The sequence below is a fragment of the Phodopus roborovskii genome, unplaced genomic scaffold (assembly GCF_943737965.1).
Source record: "Phodopus roborovskii unplaced genomic scaffold, PHOROB, whole genome shotgun sequence".
Classification (NCBI taxonomy): Eukaryota; Metazoa; Chordata; class Mammalia; order Rodentia; family Cricetidae; genus Phodopus; species Phodopus roborovskii.
The window spans coordinates 214,982-241,749 of NW_026126567.1; the positions used below are offsets into that span (position 1 = coordinate 214,982).

The 26,768-nt window shown below is 49.6% G+C and overlaps 2 protein-coding genes across 2 annotated transcripts in view; one reads left to right on the top strand and one right to left on the bottom strand.

Moving 5' to 3' along the window:
* Nucleotides 1-26,768, bottom strand: part of Psca (prostate stem cell antigen) — a 1,185,392-nt gene that overhangs the window by 5,482 nt on the left and 1,153,142 nt on the right. The gene's annotated exons all lie outside the window — the stretch shown is intronic.
* Nucleotides 4,079-6,977, top strand: Jrk (Jrk helix-turn-helix protein). Its single transcript, XM_051202687.1, has one exon. The coding sequence runs from the start codon at nucleotides 4,195-4,197 to the stop codon at nucleotides 5,869-5,871; it is 1,677 nt and encodes a 558-aa protein (XP_051058644.1). The 5' UTR covers nucleotides 4,079-4,194; the 3' UTR covers nucleotides 5,872-6,977.

Consider the following 26,768-nt stretch of genomic DNA (forward strand, 5'->3'; position numbering starts at 1 on the left):
TAGAAGTCAAAGCCACTCCTTGCATGCTCTGTGTGTGATATGTTGATGCTATGTGAAAGAATATGGGTACAGGTCAAATGTACATTGTGCATTGTGAGAGTGAGTACATGTGCTGGCATACCCTTTGGACAGTGGAGTGGGGGCTTAAAACTCCACAGGCCCTGCTGCATCCTGGGGCATGTCCTAGTTTTAATTTCCATGGTCCCTGCTTACCCAGAGGTGATTATTTTCCTCAGCACTATTCATGGCTCTGTCTGCAACACCCCCTTCCCACGAGCTCCCAGCTGTCACAAGCTAGCCTTCTGCTTTAACTCTTTTAGAAATGTCCCTGACTTTCCTGTTTTTTTTTCTTCACATGCCTCCTTGGAGGCAAGTCAGTGAGACAGGGAGGCCTGAGAAAGGAGGAAGGGGATGCTGGTGATTTCTCCACTTGAGTAGCAGGCACCCCTGTAGTCCAAGCCTCCTCCAAGCAAAGGCTTACAGGTAGTGTGAACAGTCTTGCAGGATGATCCAGGAACTTGGAAGATGACTGAGGTGAGTTAGACTATGATAAGTGGTCTGCTCAGACTGACTCTTTCCAATGCCACTTTAGATAAGTGGGGAGGGGAAGTCTGGCAGGTGGAGACTGCAATGGCACAAGTCTCATGCCAGGGCTTAACTCATGGGTTAGTGGGAAGGAGCAGAGGGGACCTCTTAGTCCCAGGTCCAAGGGAACACCAGTCTTTCTCTATGACCACTTCCCCACAACTAAAATAAACTCAGCCTTTGAGATATGACCGATAAGACCAAATGTCCTGGAGTCATGTGCCAAGCTCCACTTCCATGCCAAGCTCTGCCACTAGAGAAGTGTGTGATCCCCGCTTCACAAGGTGGCAGCAGAGAGCCACATTCAGGGGCAGAGTCCAGAAAAATGTCAGAAAGACTTCTTGGGGTCCTGGGTTCCAGACATACAGTATGCCTGGAATCTTCTGTGACTCAGTTTCCTTCTGCATTCCTCTGCATTTGATTCTGTCATTCAATTCATAATCCAGAGTCATGTGCTTTAGGACAATGGCTGTCCCAAGCCATTGTTGGAGGACAGCTCACAGTACAGCAGCAACAGCTGACAATAAGGAAAAGGCAAAACAACAGGACCAAGGAGGAGGCGATAGATGGTTAGGGCATAGGCCCAAAGTCAGGCAGGTGGGGGCAGAGGGGAAATCCAAAGGATGGATTCTGGGGCAGGGCTAATCAGAGCTAGTCCACTGGATGTGAGGGAGAGTTTAGAGTGATGCTTAGTGAGTGGGGAAGTAGAACTGCCAGGAAACACAATGGTTTGGGGTGGGGGAGCCAGGATTGTCAGGAGGCACCTGATCTCCATTACAGAAACACTGTCTTGAGGTGCATGCGGATAGCCATGTCCAGGTGCTGGACAAAAGACAGATGTGTGGACATCAGGGAAGATATTCTAGGAGGCATGGGTTTGGGAGCCACCCAGTCTTTCGTGGTATTAGAACTCTAGTTAGGAGATGTGAATGGGGAGAGCAAAGGATCCAACAAGAGAGGATGGAGAAGAGCAGGCAGGGTCCTGGGTGCTCAGGCAAGGGTGTGAGTTTAGGAGGAGCAAGTTTCCATCGTCTGTGTTTCTATGACACTGTGACAAATCACCCCAGTGTGGAGGCCTGCAACACAATTCTGTTTTCTCACACTTCTGCAGGCCTGGGTAATGAGATCAGAATGTCACCAGGGTTGTATTCCAAGAGAGAATGTTTCTTGGTCTTTTGGAGCTCCCTAAACCACTTGCACTTCTTGGTTGGTGGCAATCCTTCATCTTCAAAACAGCACCCAGCCTCTGTTGTCCTTCACCGGCTTCATTGCAGTGTCTTCTCTCGTTGGATACTTTAACAAACATTCCGGTATGGTTCACATGCAAAATGACTCATCTCATGTCTCCCAAAGCCTCCACGGTGCATTGCACTACGTTTCAAATCTGATCTTCAAAATCGTCTAAATTGGGAAGATTTTAACTAGTTATAGGAGGGGTCCACAGGGATGGAAAGGGATCCTGACAACCTGGGGGCCTTGGAAACCTCCCACCACAAGGTGGCGCTGGATTTAGCATCCAGTCCATGCTCTCCCGGCCATGGCTCTTAGCACCGGACACTCAGCCCGGGCTTCCGCTCTTCATGAATGCGCGGTTCCCTCTGCCCTTCGTCGTTCTACCGACTGGTGAGCAGCCAGGCCGGGGCTGCTCCCTTGCTCAGCCGCAGTGTAGCGAGCTAGGCACCACTGAGCTAGAGGCCTCCGGATGGTCTAGAGCGTCCCCGGAAGTGGCTCGGGGAAGGCCGCGAGGAGCGGACCGGTGGCGAGCTGCGTGGCAGGCATTTCCGGCCGGTAGTGACGGCTCGAGGTCCACAGGTGAGTGGGGCCGGCCTGGGCCGGGCCGGGGCCGTAGCCGCTACTGCGAACTGGTTGGAGGCCGGGCCCACGCTCCCGCTCTTGAACCGGAGGCGCGTTGACGTTTCTCCGCCCAGAGCACCTGGGAATCGAGTGGCGCTCTGGACTGGTGGATTCCTTCTCAGGGGTTCGGGTCCCCTCGGCTCCCATGAGCTCCACCAGCACGCAGACCGGGCAAGCTTGGTTGCTCCTCTTCTCCCAGGACCCTTCATTCATTCGTCTCTTGCCTGTGTCGTCAGGGCTGCAGCCCGATGGCAGGTTGTTTCTTACACCCGCCCTCCAGATGCCTCAGGACCGACTAGAAAAAAATTTGCCTCTCCACTTAGGATCTTACACTCCCCCGCCTCACACCCGAAAAGTAGTTCTTTACGCCTCTGTTCAGGTGGCACTGGGTTGTCAGTGCTCCCTTTGAAGTCCCAAGTTTAGAAGCCTCCCGAATTTCTGCAGCCACGTTTAGGAGGTTCTAAGAGTGGTACAAGATTCAAATTTTCCCTCTCTTCCTCATTTCCCTTTCTTCCTTCGTAGAACTCACTGGGTAATGCAGGCTGGCCCTGTACTCGAAGCAGCGCTGCCTCTGTCTCCCAAATGCTAAAATGACAGGTTTGAGCTACCATACTCAGCTTGGCAAAATTTCATTTCTGTGTGGGTGTATTCATCCACTTAACCACTCTCTACACATCTGTAGGGCAGGCACCAAGAGACAGCCATCATGAGCTGAGCCTCCTATAAACCTCTCTGTCCCTCAGGTTGCTTCAGAGTTTCTCAGCTCCCTGGTTTGTTATTAAATATTACCCCTGAGAGTAGACTGTGGCCTTGAGTTCCTTCTGTTCCACAGTGAGGTGCACACAGCAAGTGGTATGCACACTGCCCTCACTGTGACTAGAATGGGAGACCCTTGGGGACCAGTACCAAGTCCTGAAGACCAAGAGGCTGGCTGGAGAGAAGCTGACATACCCTGTGTATCTTTGAAACTCTCACACATCTGAATAAATATCTCTTACATTGTGGTCTTGGGTGCACTTTTGTGCTGCTTGTGGAAGTAACCCTGTACCTTCAGATTCATCAAATGCTTCATTGAAAGAAACCACCCAGATAAAGTTTTCAGAGCAAGGGGGAGGGGGTGCCGGGAAGTCAGAAGCCATTTTGAATGCATTGCCAAGGACTCTTACCTTTTCTGGACAGTTATGAAGGTTGTTGGTGCTGCTTGCTCTGTGGTCTGCAAGGAAGGCCTAGTTAACAGACTGGATAGCAAACCCCGGTCCAAATGGCACTGGTGTTTGAGGTGATGTTTTCCAGTGACTCTAAGCCCATTTTGAGTGTTCTTAGTAACCTTTCTCCTCTGTTTTCCAGCTCCTGAAATGTATGGGTAAGCAACATTGTGAATCCTGATAAGAAGTATTCCCAGCTCAGAAATCTGGATACTGTTGACGGGGAAAGCTGCTACCTCTTGCCATCTATGTGAAGACTCAACTACGCCCAGGAGTCTAGGGTAACTCAACTCTGTTCACCTCTCCTGAAGAGAACAGTAACTGACTATACTACTAGGACCCGAGGCCCAAGTGTGCTGGAGCCTCGATATTAAGGGAGACCGAGGCAAGACACTGCTGTAGGCAGAGAGCAAAGCCAAGAATGAACCTGGCTTGAGCGTAGGATCAATCCTGTGTGAAGACAGAGAAGAGAGGGAGAAACTGTGGTCCAGGGAGCCAGGGAAACATAGGCAGGGAAGGACAGGCACAGCCTATCCTAGACCACCTCCTCATGGCCTCCAAGCAGGATGCAGCGAAGGGCAAGGGGGAGAAGCGGAAGCGAGTGGTGCTGACCCTGAAGGAGAAGATTGACATCTGCACTCGGCTAGAGCGTGGTGAGAGCAGGAAGGCACTGATGCAGGAGTATAATGTGGGCATGTCCACTCTGTATGACATCAAAGCCCACAAGGCCCAGCTGCTCAGGTTCTTTGCCAGCTCCGACTCTCGCCAGGCCCTGGAGCAGCGGCGTACCCTGCACACACCCAAGTTGGAGCATCTGGACAGAGTGCTCTACGAGTGGTTCCTGGTAAAGCGTGCTGAGGGTATCCCTGTGTCAGGTCCCATGCTCATTGAAAAGGCCAAGGACTTCTACAAGCAGATGCGGCTGACAGAGCCCTGTGTGTTCTCTGGAGGATGGCTTTGGCGTTTCAAGGCCAGGCATGGCATTAAAAAGTTAGATGCCTCCAACGAGAAGCAGGTGGCTGACCACCAAGCTGCTGAGCAGTTCTGTGGCTTTTTCAGGAGTCTCGTGGCTGAGCATGGACTATCTCCTGAGCAGGTGTACAGCGCTGATGAGACTGGTCTGGTCTGGCGGTCCTTGCCGAATTCTACCACGGATGATGGAACTGTACCCCGCTTCAAACAAGCCAAGGACAGACTGACTGTCCTAATGTGTGCCAATGCCACAGGCTCCCACAGACTCAAGCCCTTGGCCATTGGGAAAGGTGGTGGCCCCAGAGCCTTTAGAGGTATCCAGCACCTGCCTATTGCTTACAAGGCCCAAGGTAATGCCTGGGTAGACAAGGAGATTTTCTCAGACTGGTTCCATCATATTTTTGTTCCCTCAGTGAAAGATCACTTCAGAACCATAGGCTTGCCTGAAGACAGCAAGGCAATTCTCCTGCTGGACCATTCCCGGGCTCACCCACAAGAGTCTGAGCTCATGTCAGAGAATGTCATCACTATCTTCTTGCCTGCCAGTGTGACCTCCTTACTGCAGCCCACAGAGCAAGGCATTCGCAGAGCCTTCATGAGGCTCTTTATTAACCCTCCTGTGGCCTTGCAAGGTTTTCCCACCCGCCACAGCATGAACGATGCCATAGTCAATGTGGCCTGTGCTTGGAATTCTGTGCCTAGCCGGGTCTTCAGGCGGGCGTGGAGGAAGCTGTGGCCTACTGTCACATTCGCAGAAGGCTCCTCCTCTGAGGAGGAAGCAGGGCGCTGCAGCATCAAGCCTCACAATAAGACTTTTGCACACATCCTTGAGCTCGTCAAAGAAGGGCCCTCTTGTTCTGGCGGTAGGCTTCACAGCAGCAGGGCGGAAGAGCAAGATGTAGCAGGGAGGGACACGGATGAGGCCTCTGCCGTTGTGGCACTGTCCCAGGCTACTGGGCATGCAGGAAAGGCAGAGACAGGTGCTGGTGACGATAAGGAGGCAGCCTGGGAGCAGGCAGCCGCATCCTTTGAGACACTTGTGCACTTTGCGGAGCAGCAGCCGTGTTTCACTATGCGAGAAGTGGAGCAGCTGCAGGCACTGCACACGGTGTTCAGGAGACAGCAGCAGTTGAGGCGGCCCCGAGTGGCTCTCAGGGCTGTGATCAAACTTGAGGCCCTTCAGGAGCACCCTGGTGTGTGTGTGGCCACAACCCACTCTGCTTTGCCCTGCCCATCCACGTCAGGTGACAACTGAAGAACCCTGCAGCTCTGTTCTGTACCATGTTCAGCTGTGGGGCTCAGACTGCCTGCTAGGCAGGAGACAATACTCAGACTAGAGCAAGCACAGACTCAAGCCCTAGGAGCATGGCTCCTTGTTTACACAGAGGGCTCCTTTTGTTCTGGCTAGTGGTTTTACTTTATCTGCTAGGACAGGAGTGTATCATTTGAATGACAGGAGACCTGTGCTCTCTCCCTTAGCACTCTGGAGCCTCCCCTAGCTGCAGCTGGGTCAAGTGGGCCAGATTTGCCTCTGGTTTTGGAAGACTGGGCCACATTATCAGGTTGAAGTGCCTTGAGGGGTGTATCTCCAGCCCTGGGGAGGCTGGCTTTCCGCAACCAGTAGCCCCCAAGCTGAGACCTGAGGGCACTGGCTTCAGCTCCTGACCTCAGTGCTCACATCCCCACTAATAGTTGCATTGGCACATGCCATCCTCTTGGTCTGAACCCACCTCAGCCATGGACAAGCAAGTTCAGTGGTAAGACTCTGTAGTATTCCTGTCTGCAGCAGGCCCCCATGTCTAGGGTCTGGGTTCCATGGAGACACTGCATGCTAGTTTTAGCATTGCTCAGAGTCCACCATGTGTCCAGAACTCTGTTCCCAGAACTTGGAAGTAACAGCCTTTATGTGAACAGTTTGCATGAAATCACAGTGCAGTACTTGGTGACTCGGAGCTCAACAGGGGATAGGCAGGAAGCATATGGAAGATGCTTCTGCACCATTTGGTTCCTGACCTTGGAGATAATGGGTAGCACTGTGGTTGCTGTGCCTGTGACTCCCAGAGCCCTTTGTCTGCAGCCATTAACTCTTCCCCGTCATGGCTTTGTCCTTGACCTCCACTGCTTTTGGGATTCATGTAACTGAATTACCACAGTTTTCATTCCAGTGTTCAGCTGCTGCTTCACCTAGAGACTTTTGCCTGTGGAACCTCTGATAGCCAGGGGGCACTTGGGAACTGTTGGTTTGTGTTTCTATGTCTGTCCAAACACTAAGAATGGCTGTTGCAGACAGCTCTAGTTGTGGCTGGATGCCTTCTTGCTTTACATGCATGTGTGAACATTATAACCAGGTTGTTTTTAGAAGTCTGTGGCTGATTCTTCAGTCCCTATGGACAGGGGTCATTCCACTTTTTCTGTGTGTCTGGGTGACATCTGTATGTTCATGTGTTGTGTTGTGTCTAACTCACTGTGGGAACTACTGTGTTATTGTTGCAGCTACTTAAGCTGCTGCAGGTCCAAGGTTGGAAGTCACACTTGCCTACAGCATCAAATGATGGACATGTGGAGGGGGAAGTCCCTTCCTGAGAGGATGGGATAGGGCTGGGGGAACTCCTGGGTCCATAAGCCTTGTACCATCAGACTACATTCCAGGACCAGTGCTGGCTGAACTTGAGGACCTGCTCCAGTTGTCACCTACTAGATTTGTGGTGTCTGTCCCTGGGGCACCTTCCAAAACAACCAAGGTAGGCAGGCCCCTTTGTCTTCAAAGATCCAAGACAAAGGCCAAATGTTCTGCCTTCTCCTACAGCCATTGGCAGCTAGCTTCCTTGAGGCTTGTCCTAGAGGTGCAGACCTGGGGAAGGGGTATCAATTCCCTGAGAGCCTGCATTTCTGTACTGCCTTCCATGTATACTCTGAGCATGCCTAAGGCACTCCCTCTTAGAACCAGCCTCTTAGAAGCCCAAGCAGTCCAGTGTATTGGCCTCAGAACTCTGAAATGGTAGACACGTTGTGTCGGGTATAGAGAGAGACAGTCCTGGCAGGACCCCATTCCCTCCCCTTTGCCCAGTGGCCAATGAGGTGCTCAGAAAGCCCTGAGCTCTCCTGGGAATAGTGTGCTCTAGTCCCTCCATATACTGTCTGCTTTCTGCTGTGCCTCCCAGATACCTGTGTGGCTCAAGCTGGCTCAGAACTGGCAGTTCTGCTGCAGCCTCCTGTGCTAGCTAGCATCATGGGCACATGATGTGCTTGGCTCCTTCCTGCTTCCTACCAGGAGTCAGGCTGTTGTTCCATTGTCAGATAGACCTTGGGCACTGCAGTGTCACAGTCCCCACCAGCATAGCTTTTTCTCCCTGTATATTTGCTAGAGACCCTCCACATCACCTCTCAGAGGTGATGGAGATGGTCCTTATGAGGGCCTGGTTAGGACTGGTCCCCACCCCCACCAGTATTTGCTGCTTTGTGGAAGAGCAGAAGCAGTCTGTCACAGCCATGTGTGTTGTCTCAGAAGTACATCCACAGCAAGACAGGAAGTCAAGCCTTTGTCCTATGGGAGGAGAGTGGTGAGCAATGGGTGGCCAAGTTGGTGGGTTAACAGGGTGAGTGGGAAGAAGAGGCTGCTCCCCTGCCCAGTCACCGAGGGTTAACTATTGGGAAGCTGCTCAGGCCCTTCATGGCCAGCTGCAGTGGACCTGAGTACCATGTGATCTCAGAAAGAGGCTGGGTGGGGTCTGGAAGAGGATCCTGGGTGGGGCTATGATGGCTGCTGTCACCTCCTTCCTTAAGATTGGATCCAAGGGAGGGTCCACATCTGTAGGAGTGGAAGCTGGGGCCATCCTCTTGTGATCCTGGCCCTCAGAGAGAGTACACCCTGAACTTAGCAAGGTGGTAGCTGTGATGTGTCAGGGAGATAGTGGGGCTATGGTTCTGAAGTGGACTGCCCTTGGTCCTGGCTCCAGCTCATTCACATGATGGCCCTTTGCCTGCCACCAGAGCATTCCTTGCATCTCCAATGAGTGTCATGCTGTCCTTAATTATGGGACAATAGGTTTTTAAGTAGGGAGTCCAAGGCTCCCTGTTGAGTGGCAGGGACAGCTGCAGCTTGCCTTATTTTAAGGAATTAATTTGAGATTATGTTGTTTGTGGTTCCAAAAATGCAACCCCCAGCTCTTCTCATCCCTTACTATGTGTTTAATATCAGAGATTTAAGCTCCAGGGGAGGGAGATAAACCAGGGTGTGGTGTCCTTTGGGGGAGCGTCCTCAGATTGGAAAGCCATGGAATCTTTTGTATGATGAGGAGAGGGTATGCAGGGTCCTGAGGTCCAGATGCTGAAGCCTCTGGGTGGGGTTGATATAACTCCCTTTGTAGGACTCCTAGGCCAAGGTTATCCTCCCACTAAATGCCCTGCCCCCTGTCCAGTACCCTGACTGCCTCATGCTCTTGCATCCCTGACATTACAGCCTCAGCCTTTACCCCTGGCCCAGCGTTAGCCTGTGAAGGAGCTTGTCCAAAGAGGTGGAGAGCTTTGTGCCCAGCTCACAAAGGACAGGAGGTAGACAAGACAAAAGTTGCATTCTGTGGCTAACTACATGAATAAAAGGCCTCCTGTGGAACTCAAGCACCACCCGATAAAACCGTGTCACCACCTGCCATCTCTACTGATAGTAAATTCACCATGCACTCCTCAGCCATTGCAGCCCTCATGCCCGTGTTCTTTGTGATCTCTGAGTCTGGGCTGGCAGCTGCCCAGAGTACCAAATTGCTTCTGTCCTACCACTGGGGACTCGCATGTGCCCTATAGTCTGGGTTTCCTAGGAAGCAGGCCACAGTGAAGCTTGGAGCTTCTGGGCTGTGGCCTTCTGCAGAGGATTCTGGGAAGACTGGAGGAATACCAGACCATGGGGTATCATGGATACCCAAATGGGCAGAGAAGAGGCATGAGGAAGGACAGACACTAGGGGGCCCTCTACCCAAATGGGCAGAGAAGAGGCATGAAGGACAGACACTAGGGGGCCCTCTACCCAAATGGGCAGAGAAGAGGCATGAGGTAGAACAGACACTAGGGGGCCCTCTCCCTGCATGCTATCTCTGTACAGACCTGAAGCCAGAAAGTTTGTCCACTTCTGTGAACAAGACCGTGTGCTAAGAGACTGTAGCCCCTGACTCATTCTCCCAACAGGAACACCCACATCTCTCCCAGTCCTATAAGGCTAGGTAGGTTTATTATTGCTGAAAACTGCACAAACCCCCAAAAGTTTCCATCTATTTGTTTTAGTAGTAATTCTACATGAAACCTGATCATGTAGGAGACTCCATAAAGCCTTGGGCATTCTTCAGCAACCTGCCTGTCCCCCTTCCTGGGACTCCTGTCCTGGTAAGCATTTAAAGAGTACTCCCGACTGAAGATGCCTGTAGCACTCTACTTTGGCTGCCTGGTCTCTATATACTCTGTCAACTCTGTGTCGGGCTTCACACTGTAGCTTGGCCACTATGCCACCTAGCCACAAGGTGACTCGGTTGGTTAAGCAGCTTCTCTCCTGATGGGGAAGCCAGGCCCTTGGCTGCTGTTCTGGTCAAGGACTTCTGAGACTTTCCTAATAATTGGATTTTATTTGCTGACATTAAGTGGCATGTGGGCTGACAGGCCTAGCTTCTTACTTGATAAATGGGATCAGAATGTCATTGTGAGTCCGTTAAAAGCTTTAGAAAGGATAGTTATGCCTGTCACTGTGCCTAATATCTAACCCTGTGCCAACCTCTGCAGGCCTCCATCCAGTGTCGTCTTTTACTTCCCCTCTCAATGGCCTGAAACCATTCACATCTGGCAGAAATCTTCTGTGGCTTTCTCACTGCATCTGCTACAAGTCTGTGTAGGGCTGGTGCCGCAGTAAGGCTGTGGGTCATTTGAATATTGAATCATGAAGGTTCTGTTTGGTGTTACAATCCAGAAAATTGTGTGGGGTCCCTGTCTATGAGGCCTCACAGAGAGGCATGGTCCCTGAAGCAGAAAGAGTAGAGGCTGATGGGACAGGTGGGAAGCTGCTGTTTAATGAGGCCAGAAGTTCTGTTTTGTAAATGTGTAGTGATGGCCACACAACAGTGAATGCAGTGGTGGCTGAAATGTTGACTATTCCTGGGCATAGGCTGTGCTGAATTCATTTCATTTTATAACAAGAGTTTTCTTACATCACTTTGCAGATGGAAAGCCTGTGGCCTGGAGGAGCTGGGTCCTCCGTGTCAATTTACCTAAGCTCCCACTGTGGAGATGGGCAGCCTCTAAGCCTCCTAAATCATTTTGTGGTCTGCTCATTGCCCCTTGGAAGTCATACCCTGTAGATGGAGCCATCACCCAGCCTGATGGATGGATATAGGCAGTGGGCCTCAAATGGGTCTAGGGCCTTTTAATGAGGGCAAGATTAGGCCTTGGGTACTTACTCATCTGGGGCTGAAATCATATTCTTGTCAAGCAGCTCATCCACCAGGACCACATTTCAGAAACTTCCAGAATTGACTTTCTGTCCTTTCATCCCCCCACAACAGAAGTGTTGCTCAGGGCAGGCAGACATCAGTGGTGCCATTCAACCTCCCCAGGGTGGAGAGGTCATCATGGATCTCTACTTAACTGGTCTGGCTCTGCTGAGCACAAGGTAGGGCCTCAGTCCCTCTTGGACACTTGGTGATTCTCAGATGCTTTGCTCCCCTCCATTTTCTCCTTCAGTATTTATTGAGCACTTTCTGTGTGTTAGGTCCCAGCATTGGTACCGGAGTCCCTTAAAGGTCCTAGAGAAATGTGAGAAATGTGAACCCAGAACAGCCATGTGCTTAGGGGCTGATAGTAATGAGACCTTTGTCCTGGTGACGTCAAGGCCCAGGAATCCATCCTGGCTCCATGTCCCATTAGGCTTGGGCAAGGTGAGGATGTCTCTCTCTGGGTAGATGATGGAGTAGGGTGGTCTCAGCTTCCAGGGGCCACTATCATTACCCATGAACTGGGACCAATAGCCAGTTCCATTTAGACTGTCTGTCCCCTTTCATCCTTTGCCTGGGGGCAGGCCTGTCAGCCACACAAAGGCTTTGCTAGCAATACCACAGTGGAATTCAGACCACAGGCCACCAATCACAGTCCTCTTGGCCTTACTTAAGTGCAGGTCAAAGTTTCTCTCACTTTGGAGAGAATGAGATACCAGGCCACAGAAGGCAGGTGCTCAAATTCCTGAGGCCTGGCCTGGCTTTGTCATGGCTGCCTTGCTCTCTTCTCACCTGGGCCCACATAGGGAGGATAAAGGACCATTCAGGGATGGGCAGGATTTGGGCCAAAGCAAGGGACTTGCTGAATGTCCCCAGAAGAATAGCCCAAGGAATGGGAACACAATGAGCAGAAAGTTCACAGAAGAGGTGTTTGTTTTTCTGCCTTCCTTCAGGGTTTGAAACAGCTCCAGCACACTATGGGTCCCAGGCAGAGCAGATGCAGTTACTTTTTGTTGTATCACCCCTAGCCCTCAGCTTTCTGTACCCTCACCTCCAGCCACTCACCTGCTACCCTGGAGGAAGCTGTTCCTGGACTTCAGCCAGCTTCCTCTTGCTTGTCCTGGGCCACTGGCCTATTGTGGAGATTGCACTCCAGTCCTAAATGTCAGCTAACAGCTATAGCTTAAATTTTGTGGATGCCCATGGGAAATGGGTAGGTGAGACTCCCCTCTCCCCTCCTAAGGAACAGCAGGAATCTGGGTAGACAGGGGCCAGCATCAGAAGCACTCCTTGCCTAGTCTCTATGTGTCCATCTGCTGCCAGATATGATGGCTCAGCAGGACCCCTTTAGTCTGGCCATGGTCCCATCCATCCCCGAAGGTGCAGCTTATGATTCTGGCAGACAGTTCACTCATTCCTGCCTTAGAGAGTTTGAACTTTTGCATATCTTTTGCCCAGTTTGTAGAAACTTTTAGAAAGTCCACCCTTACTCCCTTGGGCTCAGCCAGGGTCCTACTCAGGTTCTCTCAAACATCCCTCTGCAGTGGGACCTGGCCATCAATACCCTGTCCAGGTTGGCTCCTTGTTACCCCTGCTTAAAGAACCTTTTGCTGATTGGACAGATTCAGCCTTATCCCCAGGGAGCTCACAGCTATGCCCATAAGAACATCTCAGTAGTCTCTGCATGAGACAGGGATCAGGGGAATGACAGGAGTCCTCACATGGCAGTAAGGGACAAAACCACTATGGAAGAATAAGTTAACCCATAGATCCTACTAAAGGACTTGGGACTAGACTTAGTCTAGTGGTCCTTGGTGGGTTTTGAAAGGGCACCCTAAGGCCAAGTTCTCAGCACAGAGGGACAGAGGGCATGGAATAAGGTACAAAAAAGGAGATAGAGGATGAGGGAGAAGGAGAAGAGAATCAGAGGAGGAGGTGTCTGTCCTTGAGGAAAGGGGATGACAAAAGACTGTCTCTGGATAGACAGACATGGTACATAGAAAAAAGGCAGTTTATAAAGGTAAAGGGGGAAAGCCCACATTAGGATGGAGTAAACATTTCTCCCAAAGGTTCTGGGGAAGGGGCTGCTCTTTCTAAGAGACCCCAAGGAAGCTCAGGGGTCCCTCAGTGCCAGAGTCCCACAATGCCCTGATGAATGAACAAAGCCCTATCCCAGTGCTTCCCCCTCACTCTCTGGATCTCTGTGCTATGTGATGCTAAGGTTCTAGACACAAAGGCCTCTTCCTGCTTCAGAGGATGCCTGGGTACCTGAGAGGTGAGTCACCCAGTGATGCTGAATAAGTGCCTGCGTCATACTACCACAGCACAGCACTGTACAGCACCAGCCAGTGCACCTGGCAGAGGAACCATCATGGGAAGGGAGGCAGGGAAGAAGAGAGCCAGGGAAGTAATAGGGATATGGAGAGATGGAGAGGAGAGAGATTGAAGAATTTAGAGGATAGAGAGGGATGAGAGAGAAGAGGGGAGAGAAGAAGGAACGGATGAAGAGGAGAGTGAACAAGAAAAGAGGTGAGACTAGAGCTGTCCTCCACTCACTCATTCTTCTCATCCCCTCTCTGGACCACCCTTTTGAAGCCTTGTCTGTCTCCTGGAGACCTGGTTCAGTCTTAATCTTCCACCTCATTCAAAAGCTTCCCACCAGCCCCAGATTGTGACGATGTATCCACACTGCCATGCAGTGTGTTACAGGTGTTACTGGATGGAGTGCATATAGGCCAGTTCTAGTGGACAGCGGACCAAGGAGTGTCAAAATTACCATGGCATCAGGGATACTAGAATCTGGATTAATTGGTTGCATTCCAGGTAGAGGCCAGAGGTCATCTCTCCCTCAGCACTCTGGGGACAGTCCCCCAGCCTGGGAACACACACAATATGTAGACACTGTGAGGGCCTCAAAACCCTTACTCCTTACAGAAAAAAAAAAAAAAAAAAAAAAAAAAAAAAAAAAAAAAAAACACTTTCCTGTTCTGGCTGGGTCTTGCACAGTGCCTTCTACCCTGAGGTTCTGATACCAATAAAAGTAGGGCAAGAGACAGGATTTAGGGAGGCAGCCTGATAATGAAGGGTCAGAACAAGACTGGTCCCCAACAGTACTCCAACTTAGTAAACACTACACCCTAGGAGCACTGAGCCCTGATCCTTACACACCACGCCCTGACTTCAGTCACACAATGAACTCTGATTCTGGCCACAGAACCCACAACCATATGGAACATGGGCCTGTGGGCATGCTTGTGGGAAAGTACTGTCATTATATAAGTGAGGAAGGGGGGAAGACCCTCCCACAGTGAATATCAGCATTCCGGGGCTGGGGTCTCAGACTATAAGTGGGGAAGGGGAGCTGGATGCAGGGTATATGCATCATTCTCTTCTGACTGTGGATATAACATCACCAGCTGCTTCAAACTCCTGACCACTTAGCTTCCCTACCATGATGGACTGTGTACCTTGAACTGTGAGTGAAAACAATCACTTTCCTGGGGAATTTTATCACAGCATCAGGAAAAGAAACTAAGATACATACTGAGCCCTCATTCTGGCCACACAGTGAGTCTTGGCCATAGTCATAGGCTGAAGCCTCATTTTGCTTACATATTAAGGCCTGATCCTGGACTGTGGCCAAGCCCTGGTTTGATATATGCTGAAATTGGATCCATATCTTCAGCAAATCATATTAAGACATGAGACCAGGGATCTGGGAGGCCCTTAGAGAAGCCCGAAGCTGCTCCTCTGCCTCTCCCCCACAGGTGACTCACTCCTGTCCTTGGCCACACTCCTCTGCTCGCACCCACCACAGTCTCATGCTAAGATGCCAGGTCCTCCTGGTTACAGTGTCCTGGGGGTGGTCGGTGACTGTGGGCTGACTCACTGCTGAGGTGGAGATTTTTGAATGCCATAGCTGGGCTCCCCCACACTCAGACCTTGGGCTCCAGCCTTCCCCTGGGCCCACAGGGCATCCAGAGACTTGAGCCAATGTTCTCTCCACCCCAGGCTGTTGTCAGCACCTGAGGTACTGAGCTTTGTCCTGATCACCAGTTTGAAATGGGTTGCTTCAGGGATTGGGGGTAGTCCTGAGGCATGGTGAAGAGGAACAGGACTTATGGTGGAGTTTACGTCAGACAGCTTTGCTAGAGGTGGCCCATCAGGGACTCTGTGCTCACTGGATATAGTCTCTACCCACCTGAGCCCAAAAGCTGAGGGGGTGGGTACAGAGTGGAGACATTCAGAGAGGACCATGGGAGCTGTGGGAGAAAAGGGACAGAAACCTTGGAGGCAAAGGGCAAGCTTCCTGAGGTGGGTAGTGCCATGATCAGACTTCATAGGGACAACATCCAAGAAAGCCAGGGATCTCTGGGGCCTCCTCTACAGGGTCAGGATTGTAGAATTAGTAATTGGCAGTCTTGATCCTAGGTGGTTTCTGGAGACAGGGCAGATGAGAAGGAACACTCCACACTTACCCAGTACTACTGCTGTTCTGGTCAGTGAGCTCCAGCCTTCTCATACTTCCCTTATCCCCAGGCAGGGTGACGGGGTCTCCTCACACTGAGAGTAAATGGACCCTGGGCTATGCAGAGTGGAACCAGACAGTGCGGCTACATTTGTGGGAGGATGGCTGCACTCTGACAGATTCATCCATGGAATGCCTAGCAAGCTCCCAAGGGTTCCACTGCCTTCCATGCTTTCAGATGAAAACTCCATGGTAGCAGAGAGTGGAGGTGGTCTTGGGTCTTCCAGAGCCTTTCCAGGTTGAGGTGGCTGTTCTTTCCTCCGTTGCTTTCCCTTTTATTCAGGCTTCTGAGAGGCATTGTATCTAGGGCCCAGGAGAGACAGGACATGAATCCAGACAGCTCAGAAATGACTGATGACATGATCTCTGCCACCTGATCCTTATTCACTGATCAGAAAGTAGTGCCCTGACTTCTCCCCAAGTAAAAACAGGCAGTCAGGGCCTAGCTCATTCCTCCTAGCATGCCCAGAGCTAGTGATCTGTCCAAGGTGCTGAAGAAGGGGCCCTGGCTCTTGGTTGAGTTCCTGCAGGTGCCAGGCCTACAGGTAGGGTGTGTGTGTGTGTGTGTGTGTGTGTGTGTGTGTGTGTGTGTGTGTGTGTGTGTGTGTGTGTGTGTGTGTGTGTGTGTGTGTGTGTGTGTGTGTGTGTGTGTGTGTGTGTGTGTGTGTATCTGAGAGAGTGTCTAAACCCAGCTATGTTTCTTGGTACATGTGAGTCCACATAACTGCCTGTTGTGTTACAGCACACACATGTATGTGTGGCAGAGGCAATGCCAAGTCCTCCCTGCCTCTTATGCAGGCCTTCCTGGGCTCTGTGAGACTACAGACAGACACTGTTTATTCCTCAATCCAGAGACTTCACTCTGGATTCTTCACACTACACCTTGCTGAGCCTTACTGTGGGCACTCAACTTACCTGGGATATTAACAGGAGTGACAGTCTGGCATCAGCCCAGGCTATCCTCTCCCAGCTGGGAGAGTAGGAGTGCAGTGTGTGTGTGTGTGTGTGTGTGTGTGCGCGCGCGCATGCACATAGAAGACCTTGTGGCCTGAACACCCACCCTAAGCAGGAACATTAAGTTCTGTGGCCTCTTGACTTTTCTCTGGTTGTCTCTCTGGCTGTATCTTGATGACAATGTGCTACTCTTTGCCTTCCAAAGACAATCTGCCTCCTCCTTTTGCTCCTCTCCCTTTAGCTTCAAGGATGTATTTGCCTCCAGAGTGTCTCTCAATTCGCAGGAGCCATTTTGCTTCTGATTGGGCACATGCAGGAGGGGACAGTGCAATGACCCACTACTGTTAGCACAGTTGTACCACTAGTAGCACTTGGGCCAGCAGCCAGATCCACAGCTGTGACACTCCTCAGCTGTCCCCTTCCTTTCCCTGTGAAGAATGGAGTGTGGGTCAGTAGGACAGCATTTGTTTTACATATAGGAAGCTCAGTTTGATTCCTCAGTTCTCTCTCTCTCTCTCTCTCTCTCTCTCTTTCTCTCTCTCTCTCTCACACACACACACACACAGCTGAGAAGAGATTGGGAGCAGGGCATCCTTCACATCTTTTGTGGATAGTGTTTGTTCTGATCATAAAACATTCAGATTCTTAGACATTCTCCTACAGAAGCCTATCTCCCCTCCTGCTATACCAGCACAGACTGGCTAATGAATGGACTGATGGCAAGTGTCCTTTGGGGACAGAATTCTAAAAGGCACTGTGACTTCTAATCTGTCTTCTGATTCCATTTCTCTCCTTCTTCCTTACCCCCTCTTCCCACCATGAGCAGAGCAGCCTAGCCAACAAGCACAGACTAAGGTCCCAGCCAACTCCGAGAGTTGACCAAAGTAATTCAGGACCTAGGCCCACCAGCTCTTTCAACTGGGCCTAAAGGTGAGCCTCATCCAGGAGTTCACAGAGTGTTTCAGGGGGCTGGGGAGAGGGGTATGACCCACTGCCTGGAATGCAGCAGGAATGGGGCACAGTGAGTCCATGTAGTGGTCAAGCCTGAGCTTCCTAGGGTTCTAGGTGCCAGTGCTCAGGTAGGGACAGAACTGAGAAAGCTCTGGCTGGGCAAAAGGCTCCTCAGCCTCTCACTTCCTCACCCTAAAGTATTCACCTGGCTCCTGGCAGCTAGCTTTCCCTGGTGCCCATCTCAGGGCATGTGCCACTCCCAATCCCTAGGCTTCTGCAACTCTCAGCACTTCCTGAATAGGGAAAGAGTCACCTGTGGACAAAGATATGATGAGTCACTTCTGGGCTTCCCCAATGTGCTGCCACAGAAGGAAGACATTGATAAGCATCAGCTGAATAAAAACTGTAACTCAGTGGGAGGACTTTGGGCAAGCAAGTCAACAGTACAGCTGGAGTGGGGCATGGCTAGAGGGTGTGGCCTCTGAGGTTCCACCCCTCCCATCTTGTTCCCAGGGCTGTCTTTTCTAGCATCTCCACTTGCTCAGGGGGAGTACCATGGTCAGGTTGCCCAGGTTCATTTGGGTGTCCTCATTTGGTGACTTTTGCTGCTTGCCCAGTCTCATTAGCTGTGCAGGCTCAGTCCCTAAAACCCAAGTAGTGTATAGCCCCACATTGTGGGCTGAGTTCTGTGCATACTCTAGCACTTACTATAGAGCTGCAGCCTCCTACAGATTTGCACAAACTGGGCCCTAGCCATCCTGGGTTTCTCAGGGGGGTGAGTATAGACAGAGGTTCTGTCCAGCCTGGTCCCACAGCTGCTTTGCTCCAAATAAACACACAGAGACTTATTTATAAAGTGTTTGGTTGATGGCTTAGGCTTCTTACTAGATAGCTCTCTCTTAATTATTAACCCATACTATTAATCTATGTATTTCTACAAGGCTTTATCTTACCAGAGAAGGCTCCAGCATGTTACTCCTTCAGCAGCTATATGGCATCTCCCCAGCGGCTTCTCTCTGCATCTCTCCCCAGAATTCTCCTTGTCTGGTAGCCCTGTCTATACTTCCTGCCTGGCTATTGACCAATTAGAGTTTTACTCTTCAACCAATAAGAGAAACATATATACAGAAGGACATCCCCCATCAAATGAGGGAGGGACAGACTGTGTGGGGGCTGGCTGACTGGAGAGTAGAAGTTCAGGGTAGAAGAGAGGGGTGGATGGGGAATGGATGTTTTGAAGGTAGATGAATTAGGTGATGAGAGTAACTATGTAACTATGATGATAAAAATGTCCACAATGGCAATAGGTTGTCATCAATGGAGATGGTAGTGGGTGACTATGATGGTGAGGAAGATCTAGACAATTATGACACTGTAAAGGCACAAATAGTCATGATGACAGCATCAGGGTAATGAAAGTAATGAAGACAATGATATCAGTGGTGGCAATTATGATGTATTGTTGAGGGAGTTGAGGGTGATAGTTCTGTTACAATGGCAACAATGGGGGCAATATTGATGAAGATGTTGATGGTAACAGTGAGGATAGTGGGGGCGTGAAGACATCTAGGATGGTGATGGTGGTGATGCTGATGATAATTACATTGGTTGTAATGGTGACTGTGTTGGTGTGATGATAGCAGATGTTATAATCAGTGATAGTGATGATGTTACTGATGGTGATGATAATGGTAATGGTTGTGGAGGTAATCAGGATATTGGTGTTGATGGTGATGGCAGAGGTAGTGGTGATGATATTGACAATGGTCATGGTGGTGGTAGTGGTGAAGCTAATGACAACAATAGCATGGAAATGTCACAGGTAATGTCAGGTTGGTAATAATGTGTTGACTGGGCATGCATGGCCAATGTGAGTGATAGAGATTGTCAGGTTTAGTGGTCCTAAGTAGAGTGGGGCTTTTCTCAGAACCATCTCAGGTGTCTGCTTCTCCTAGCTCTGGTGCCATGTATGAGTTGGCAGGAGAAACTGGTTTGGGTGTGGTCAAAGTCCCTAATGGGGGCTATGGCATGGCCTGACCATCCCCCTTCTGCCTTAGGTGGAGGGCCTGTGTGTCCCTTGCTGCTGCAGTCTTCTTTCTCTGCCTGTCTGAAGAGACCCTGAACTTCACCTAAACAGATGACAAGGAGTGACAAAGGTAATGTAGCTTAACACCCCCACTGCCCAGTGAAGAAACTTCAGACCACAAGAGGGGAGGTGACCACAGGCCAAGCCCAAAGCTGAGTCCCCACCTTGGGATGGTGGTAAGGCCTCCTGTGTGATGGGCACTCCGTGAGTGTCAATCCTGGGGCCTGCCCCCCACAGTGGTCCCCTTCTCAGCTTCCCTGGCATGGCAGAGATGTGGAGAGCCCTGTGGGGAGCCCACACGCATTTCTTTGTTTCTCCAAGTCCATGAAAGGTAGACAAGGCAGCTGGGAGGGAAGGAGAAAGAGGAGGGAGGTAGGAGGAAAACCTAAGAAGGGATTGGTTAACTTGGGAAGTAGCTTGGGCTTCCCAGCCGTTGTGATGTGAGAATGAGACTCCACGCCAGGCTCCAGCAGCGTGGGAATCTGCTCCCCCTCTCATTTTATTAATAAAGCAGGGCAGCAGTGTCACTTGGCTCTCCCCATAAACGTGTCATTCCACTGACTAATTCTTTTTAATTAGAAACAAGAAGACAAAAAGGCTTCATTCTTGGAGGCTTGACAACTTGAGTTTCATAAGGCTAAGCTGCTGTGCCCACCCACTGTCCTGGCATCCCTGCTCCCTCACCATCCTGGAGGCTGGGCCCAGCGAAGAGGCTAGGGCAATACCAGGTCAGCTCAGGTGGCTCTGAACTCCCTGTTGACCACAGAGGTTACTGCTGCTACAGGCCCTGAGGGGTGCAGGTAGCCATGATGACCTACACCCACTTCTGGAAGAGGCCATAGGGCTACCCACTATTCTTGCTGAATATTCTCTGGCACTAGTCATATAGACAGGACAGACAAGGACCTCATGGCATGATAATTATCTGGGACACACTAACATTAGTCAGAAACCAGGGTGAGGAATTAGGGACCCCGAACATAGGAACAGATGAAGGGGTCCCAGGAAGAAGCATGGTCCACAGATTTCCCCCAAAGCACCTCACCCTCCCATTAGCTTGCCAGTGTTATGTGCCTGCCTGGTGTTGGGGAGGCTTGGTGGCCTGGAACTTTCTCAAACAAGTCAAACCTTGTTGATGGAACTTCTGTCCCACCGGGTCCCATAGCTGTTTAGCCCCAAATAAACACACTGATGCTTATATTAATTATAAACTGTCTGGCCGATGGCTCAAGCTTCTTACTGAATAGCTCTCTCTTAATCATTAACCTATAACTATTAATCTATGTATTTATACATGACTTTCTCTTACAAGAGAACACCTGGCACATCCTATTTTCCCAGTAACTACTTGGTGCCTCCTCGCGGCTTCTCTCTGTCTCCTCTCCCTACCATTCTCCTTATCTGGTAGCCCTGTCTATACTTCCTGCTTGACTGCTGGACAATTGGTGTTTTATTCATCAGCCAATAAGAAAAACATATATAGAGAAGGACATTCCCCATCATCTCTTTTTTTTTTTTGTCTAAATAAAAAGAAAGGTTTTAACTTTAACATAGTAAAATAGTTATCAAGCAAGAACCATAGTTAACAATATTAAGTCCATTAACATTTGGAAAAATTTAAAGAAAATATTTTATCATCTATCCTATCCTTGTGAGTGTAAAGTTTTACATGTAACTTACGATTTGTCATAACTAAGGAAAATCATAACCATCCATCTTAAATTCCATCAAAGACCTCAGAAGGATAATGTATAAACTCTAGAATTGACAGAGACATCCTTGCCGCTGGACAGTCACCCAAAGTTCTTCTGTAACGTTGGGCATCCATCTTCAGCCCATAAGTCATTGTGTGTCTGGCAGACTTCTCAGCTAAGCAGAAAATTTGAAAACTGTCTGCCTATATTGGCTAGTCATTTTTTGATGCCCATCTTCTTCTCTGACGTAATTGGTGTTGCCAGGAGCAGTTGTGTCTCATTGTCATGAAAAATCCTAATAATATTAAATGCCATATTCTGAAAGTCTTTGAAAGGTTTTGAAGAATACCTATTCATTTGAAATATATCTCTGTATATCTAGAAAATCTAACATAACTATAAGTTTTGACTATTGTAGGTTACTATTATAATCTATTTTTAAATTATAAATTGCATTTTAAGTGAGCTGTATAAATACAATATCTAAACAAGAGTAGAAACATACATATAACAAAATTAACCTTAAATTTGTATCAATAAACCAAAATCCATACCAATGCAAACTATTCATTTACATATCATATTCCCTTTTTTCTTTAGAAAGAGATTGACTGTGATCATTAACCATTTATAACCAAACCAATTTAAATGAAAACAAACATTTATAAACAATATTTGGGATTGTGGGTTTCCTGCTATGTGGGGGTGCTATCAATCCCAAGAAGATCCCAAGAAAACCCAGAAACCTGGCCAAATCCTGGTTGTAGTAGTCTGAGGCTGCATCATCTCAGCTGTTTTGGATTTTGGATCACCTGGGTCACTGCTTCATGGGGTCTTGCTTGATCAAACCATATTAGCCTGGAAAGAATCCACAGCTTTTCATCTTCTGTGGAAACAAAAACAGAACCTCTTTTCCAAAGTAGCCTATCCTTAGACTTAAATTTTGAAGTCAACGCATTTTCAAAATATATAAGTAGGATTAATCCAGCAGCATTTATAATCAAATTCTTTTAGAAGCTGTTGCTCCTTCCTCAGTAATCAAACAATTCAAAAACAACACAATAACATATAGTATACAGACTCTATGTATTTTCTGTCTTTATGTAACTTTTCTTATTACTCTAATTTTTATTTTTAATTTTTGGTTTCTTGAAAAATGTTTCTCTGTGTAACTTTGGCTTCCCCGAAATTTACTCTGTAAACCAGGCTGGCCTTGAAATCACAGAGATCCAAAGTGCTGGAATTAAAAGTATGTGCCACCACACCCAGCTACTCTATTTCTTTTTTAAGGACTTTATCCTTTTCCTTTTCTCTTCCAAGCCTATGTATATTTTTAAACACACTGTAAAACATTTAGAGGGTTTTCTTCTTCATCTGAATCTACCTTCACTGTATATCCCTATCTTTTTCTGACCACATGAGTCTTATCTACTAAACAACATGGCTAAAATGAAAGTGGTGGCTGGCCCCACTTTATTCCTTAGCTTTCTGAGAGTAGCTTCATGGCAGAGGACTGGTAGCAACCATGCTTATTGCCACAACTCTGCAGAGTTTCTAGGTTCATGTCACCACCAAGAAGAATGCTGTCATCTGCTTGCAAACACTACTTAATTGCTTGATAGCAGGGTCTCTTAAAAGAGCCTTGCAGTTTTTGTAGCTAATGCTGAGTCAGGAAGCTTCTCTTAAAGGAGCCGAGAGCCTCTGCTTGTCTCTAGCAAACAGAGCCCACTCCAGAAAATGCTACCAAGAAGCTGTGCTTGACTTTGTTCTATTGTTTTAAATCCCTTTTTAAGCTTTTGTCAGGTTTCACATGGAAATTCTTATCTCACATTGGGCACCATTTGTTGATAAAACTTCTATCCCACCTGATCCCACAGCCATTTAGCCTCAAATAAACACACTGACCCTTATATTAATTTTAAACTGTTTGGCCAATGGCTCAGGCTTTTTACTGGCTAGCTCTCTCTTAATTACTAACCCATAACTGTAGGGAGTAAGGTTTTTTCCTCCCGCTGCTGGTCTGGTCACGCAGCCACGCCAGCCCCAATTAACACACCAAGACTCTGTATTAGATACAATTCTGTTGGCCAGTTACTTGTTTCTTATTGGCTAGCTCTGTCTTAATTATTAACCCATTTCTATGTATTTCCACGTGGTTTCCTTACCGGGAAGTGAGGCAGGCATCTGGTCTCTCCGGTCTCTCCATCTTGACTCCTCCTATCTACTTCCTCTTTCCTCCTTGTCTCCTAGTCCCTCCTATCTTCCTTTCCTATTGGCCAACAGTGCTTTATTCAGTAACCAGTATGAGAAACATATTTACAGAATTGCATCTCCCATCACATAACTATTAATCTATGTATTTCAACATGGTCTTATTTCATCAGAGAATGCTGGCATCCTATCTTCCGAGTAGCTACACAGCTTCTCTGGCAGCTCCTCTCTGCATCCTCTCCCCAGAATTTTCCTTGTCTGGTAGCCTCACCTATCCTTCCTGCCTGGCTACTGGCCAATCAGTGTTGTATTCATCAACCAATAAAAGAAACATATATAAACAGCATACAGAAAGGACATCCCCCATCAGGCAGTTGTGGTAGTCACACTGTCAGTGAAGGTCATGGCTGAGAAGCAGTTGTGATGATTATCTGACCCCTGCAGTGTCTACCCACTTTCCAGAAAGTCCACACAACAGTAGGTTCCTCCCCTCTCCAAGGACAAGGAAAAGGCTAGGCAGAGTGGGCTGCAGCTCAACCGGGCATTTTGGGACAGACTATGAACCAAGGCCCACCCTTCCAGTAAGTCCAGGCATTAAGGATCATGCCCGGTGCCTGTGAGACCCACTAGTAGGGGAGACATGCTTGATTAGCTGAGAAGCTACAGGAAGTGAAGAGATAGACTGGGAATCCAGGCATCTGCTGCTGCACAGGCCACTCACTGGGAGCTGGCTCTCAGTAGTGCACCAGCTTCATAGCCCACGACAAAGGCTTGAGAGCTCAGCCCAGGTGGCTGGTGGCAGCAGATGACATTCTCAGCACTCCAGAGAAGGAAAATGGAGAGGTCACCAGCCAGAAGAGGGTAACCATGATCAGAGGCCAGCAGGGGACACAACACTGCTTTCCCCTGCCCAACCTGTGCCCTTTTCTGCAGGCCACTTCCAAACTCCTCCTCCAGGAAGCCCTTCTGGTTCTTGAAATTCTCTGTGTCAATTTGGACTCTTCCAGAACACTGTGCTTTGTTCTATTGGGACCTCTCTCCCCATGTGACAGAATGAGACTCATCAGGCACATGTACTCCAGGCTTTATATGTCTCATCTTGGCACTACACCATGAGCAGCCCAGACCTCGGACCCTTCAGCCTGTACACAGTCCCTAGGGACTTACAGAGCTGAGGAACTATTGCCCAGGGCCAGGGCCACCTGCTTTTCCAGGGGCACAGAACTCTAGGGTTCAGGTAAACAGATACCTTGTACAAACAAGGTCTAGGTTGTGCAGGTCTAGGTTTGTGGCAGGGACAATGTGACCGGTCTTCAGCTTTCTGCTGCTACGGATTTCTGCTCCCAGCCTCTCCCTCAGGGCAGGGGTAGACAGGTGCAGGGCAGGGCGGGTCCTGGGTGGCAGCAGGAGGCTCGGTATGCAGAGCCTTCCTGCGTCGGGAAGCTCCTTGCTGCGTCATGGCTCAGCTATTCTCAGCCTCTCTCCTTTTATGGTCCCGGAAGGGAAGCAAGGGAAGCAGATGAGAGCGGATGCTGCTGGGCTGGCTCTGGGGCGGTATTTAAATGAAATTGCAGAGAACAGCAGGAAAGCACAGCCGCCAGGGTGGGGGTGGCAGCCTTGGACGCCATCCTTTAACTGGCATGGGCATCTGAACTCCCAACTCTGGGGGTGTCTGTATGAGCCAGCTGGCGGCACCCCCCAACCTGATGGAGAGCTGCTCCTGCATGATCCAGCCCAGTGGGCACACAAAGAGGCAGTGGGTGGGCACTCAGCCTGGCTAGGGCCCCAGTGGAGCAGAGATTGAAGGTGGCTGCCAGACTCCTACCTCAGCCCAGTCTCCCATGCTCAGGCTGATTCCCAGATCATAACTCAACCTCTGCTCCCCAGCTCAGCACTGGCTACCCGGATATAGGGAACCCTGAGTCTTTATTCCTGTCCCTCTTGGCAGCCATAGTTCCTGAACCTTCTCTCTACAGCAGGGAAAACTCACGCAACGGAAACACCAACCTCAAATCATTTCCCCACATCTTGCCCCTTTCCACCCTCTACCTTTCTTGTACTTCCTAGGTTGAAGAGGTCTTGGCCACCTTAACTCTTGGCTCAAGGCTGACATCTTAGCCAGCATGGAGAGACCTGACTTGACCTGATACCTGATCTCTGCTACCCTCCACATTCTGCCCCCAGTGGACAGAACCTTCTTGGCTACATTGCTGCCCTTGGTCCAAAGTACCAAACAATTCACCTGGTAGTCCCTCCTTATCTCTGGCTGTTGGCCCCTGCATACTTGAGAGCCCCCAGTGCCTTTGCCAAAACAGTACCCAGAACCATGTCCTGTTGGTTAGCAGAAGCTCTGTAAGGAAAAACAAAGGGTGCTGTGACTGTGACATATACGGTTGCATGCGAAACACACTTCCAGACCTGCATGGACATTAAGGTTGGCCATTCATGCTTAGGGGCTCTGTGGGGATGCACACAAGACAGGCCAAGGCACAGGACTCAGCATCTGCTGGGTCTGGGGACTCTATGCAGCAGTAGGGAGCCAAGTCTTCATTTTAACACTGGGGTTGGCATTTGTCAACTGAACAAGTGAGCAGGCAGTTGGGTGGACAGAGGAGCCTTATAGCCACAGGTCTATCCAGGTCTTTCTCACCCTTCACCTTGAAAGGAACCCTAGTGGCCACTTAGTTTGACTGTTGTGTAGTTGAGACCAAGGGGCTGAATGGCTGGCATGAAGTCATACATGGCCTCAGAGAGTTGCAAGAGGAGAGTTCCTGTCCATGGCTCTCAGGTCAGGGTTAGGCAGGCTACCCCAAGGGGCTTCCCCTCATCTATACGCGGTCTCTCGTTTCTACACTTAAACTTGCCTCCTAGCATGCGATCCTAAGTTCTGTACTCACAATGCCCATGTGGCCTCTCCTACTACTTCTAGACTGTCCTACCTGGATTGATGACCATTATAGGGGCTGACCTGCTCCCTGTGTTAAGAATCCCCAGGAAGGAAGTGCTAGATGCTCTTTGCCAAGTTCTGCTCAGTGCTGCTGACAGTTACAGAGAACAGTGGTCAAACTAGAAGCAGAACAGAGGACCACCAGTGGGGAACTGAGGCCATGGAAGGGCTAGGGGCTTAGGGAGACTCACCCATGTTCATACAGTACAAGGAAGGGCCCTTTATAAGCTTAGAGGTCTCCCTCAGATCTCTACCCAAATTCCTACCCTGCTTCTGACCTCCATTGTTGTGTGGCTTGCACAGGTTTCTGGCTC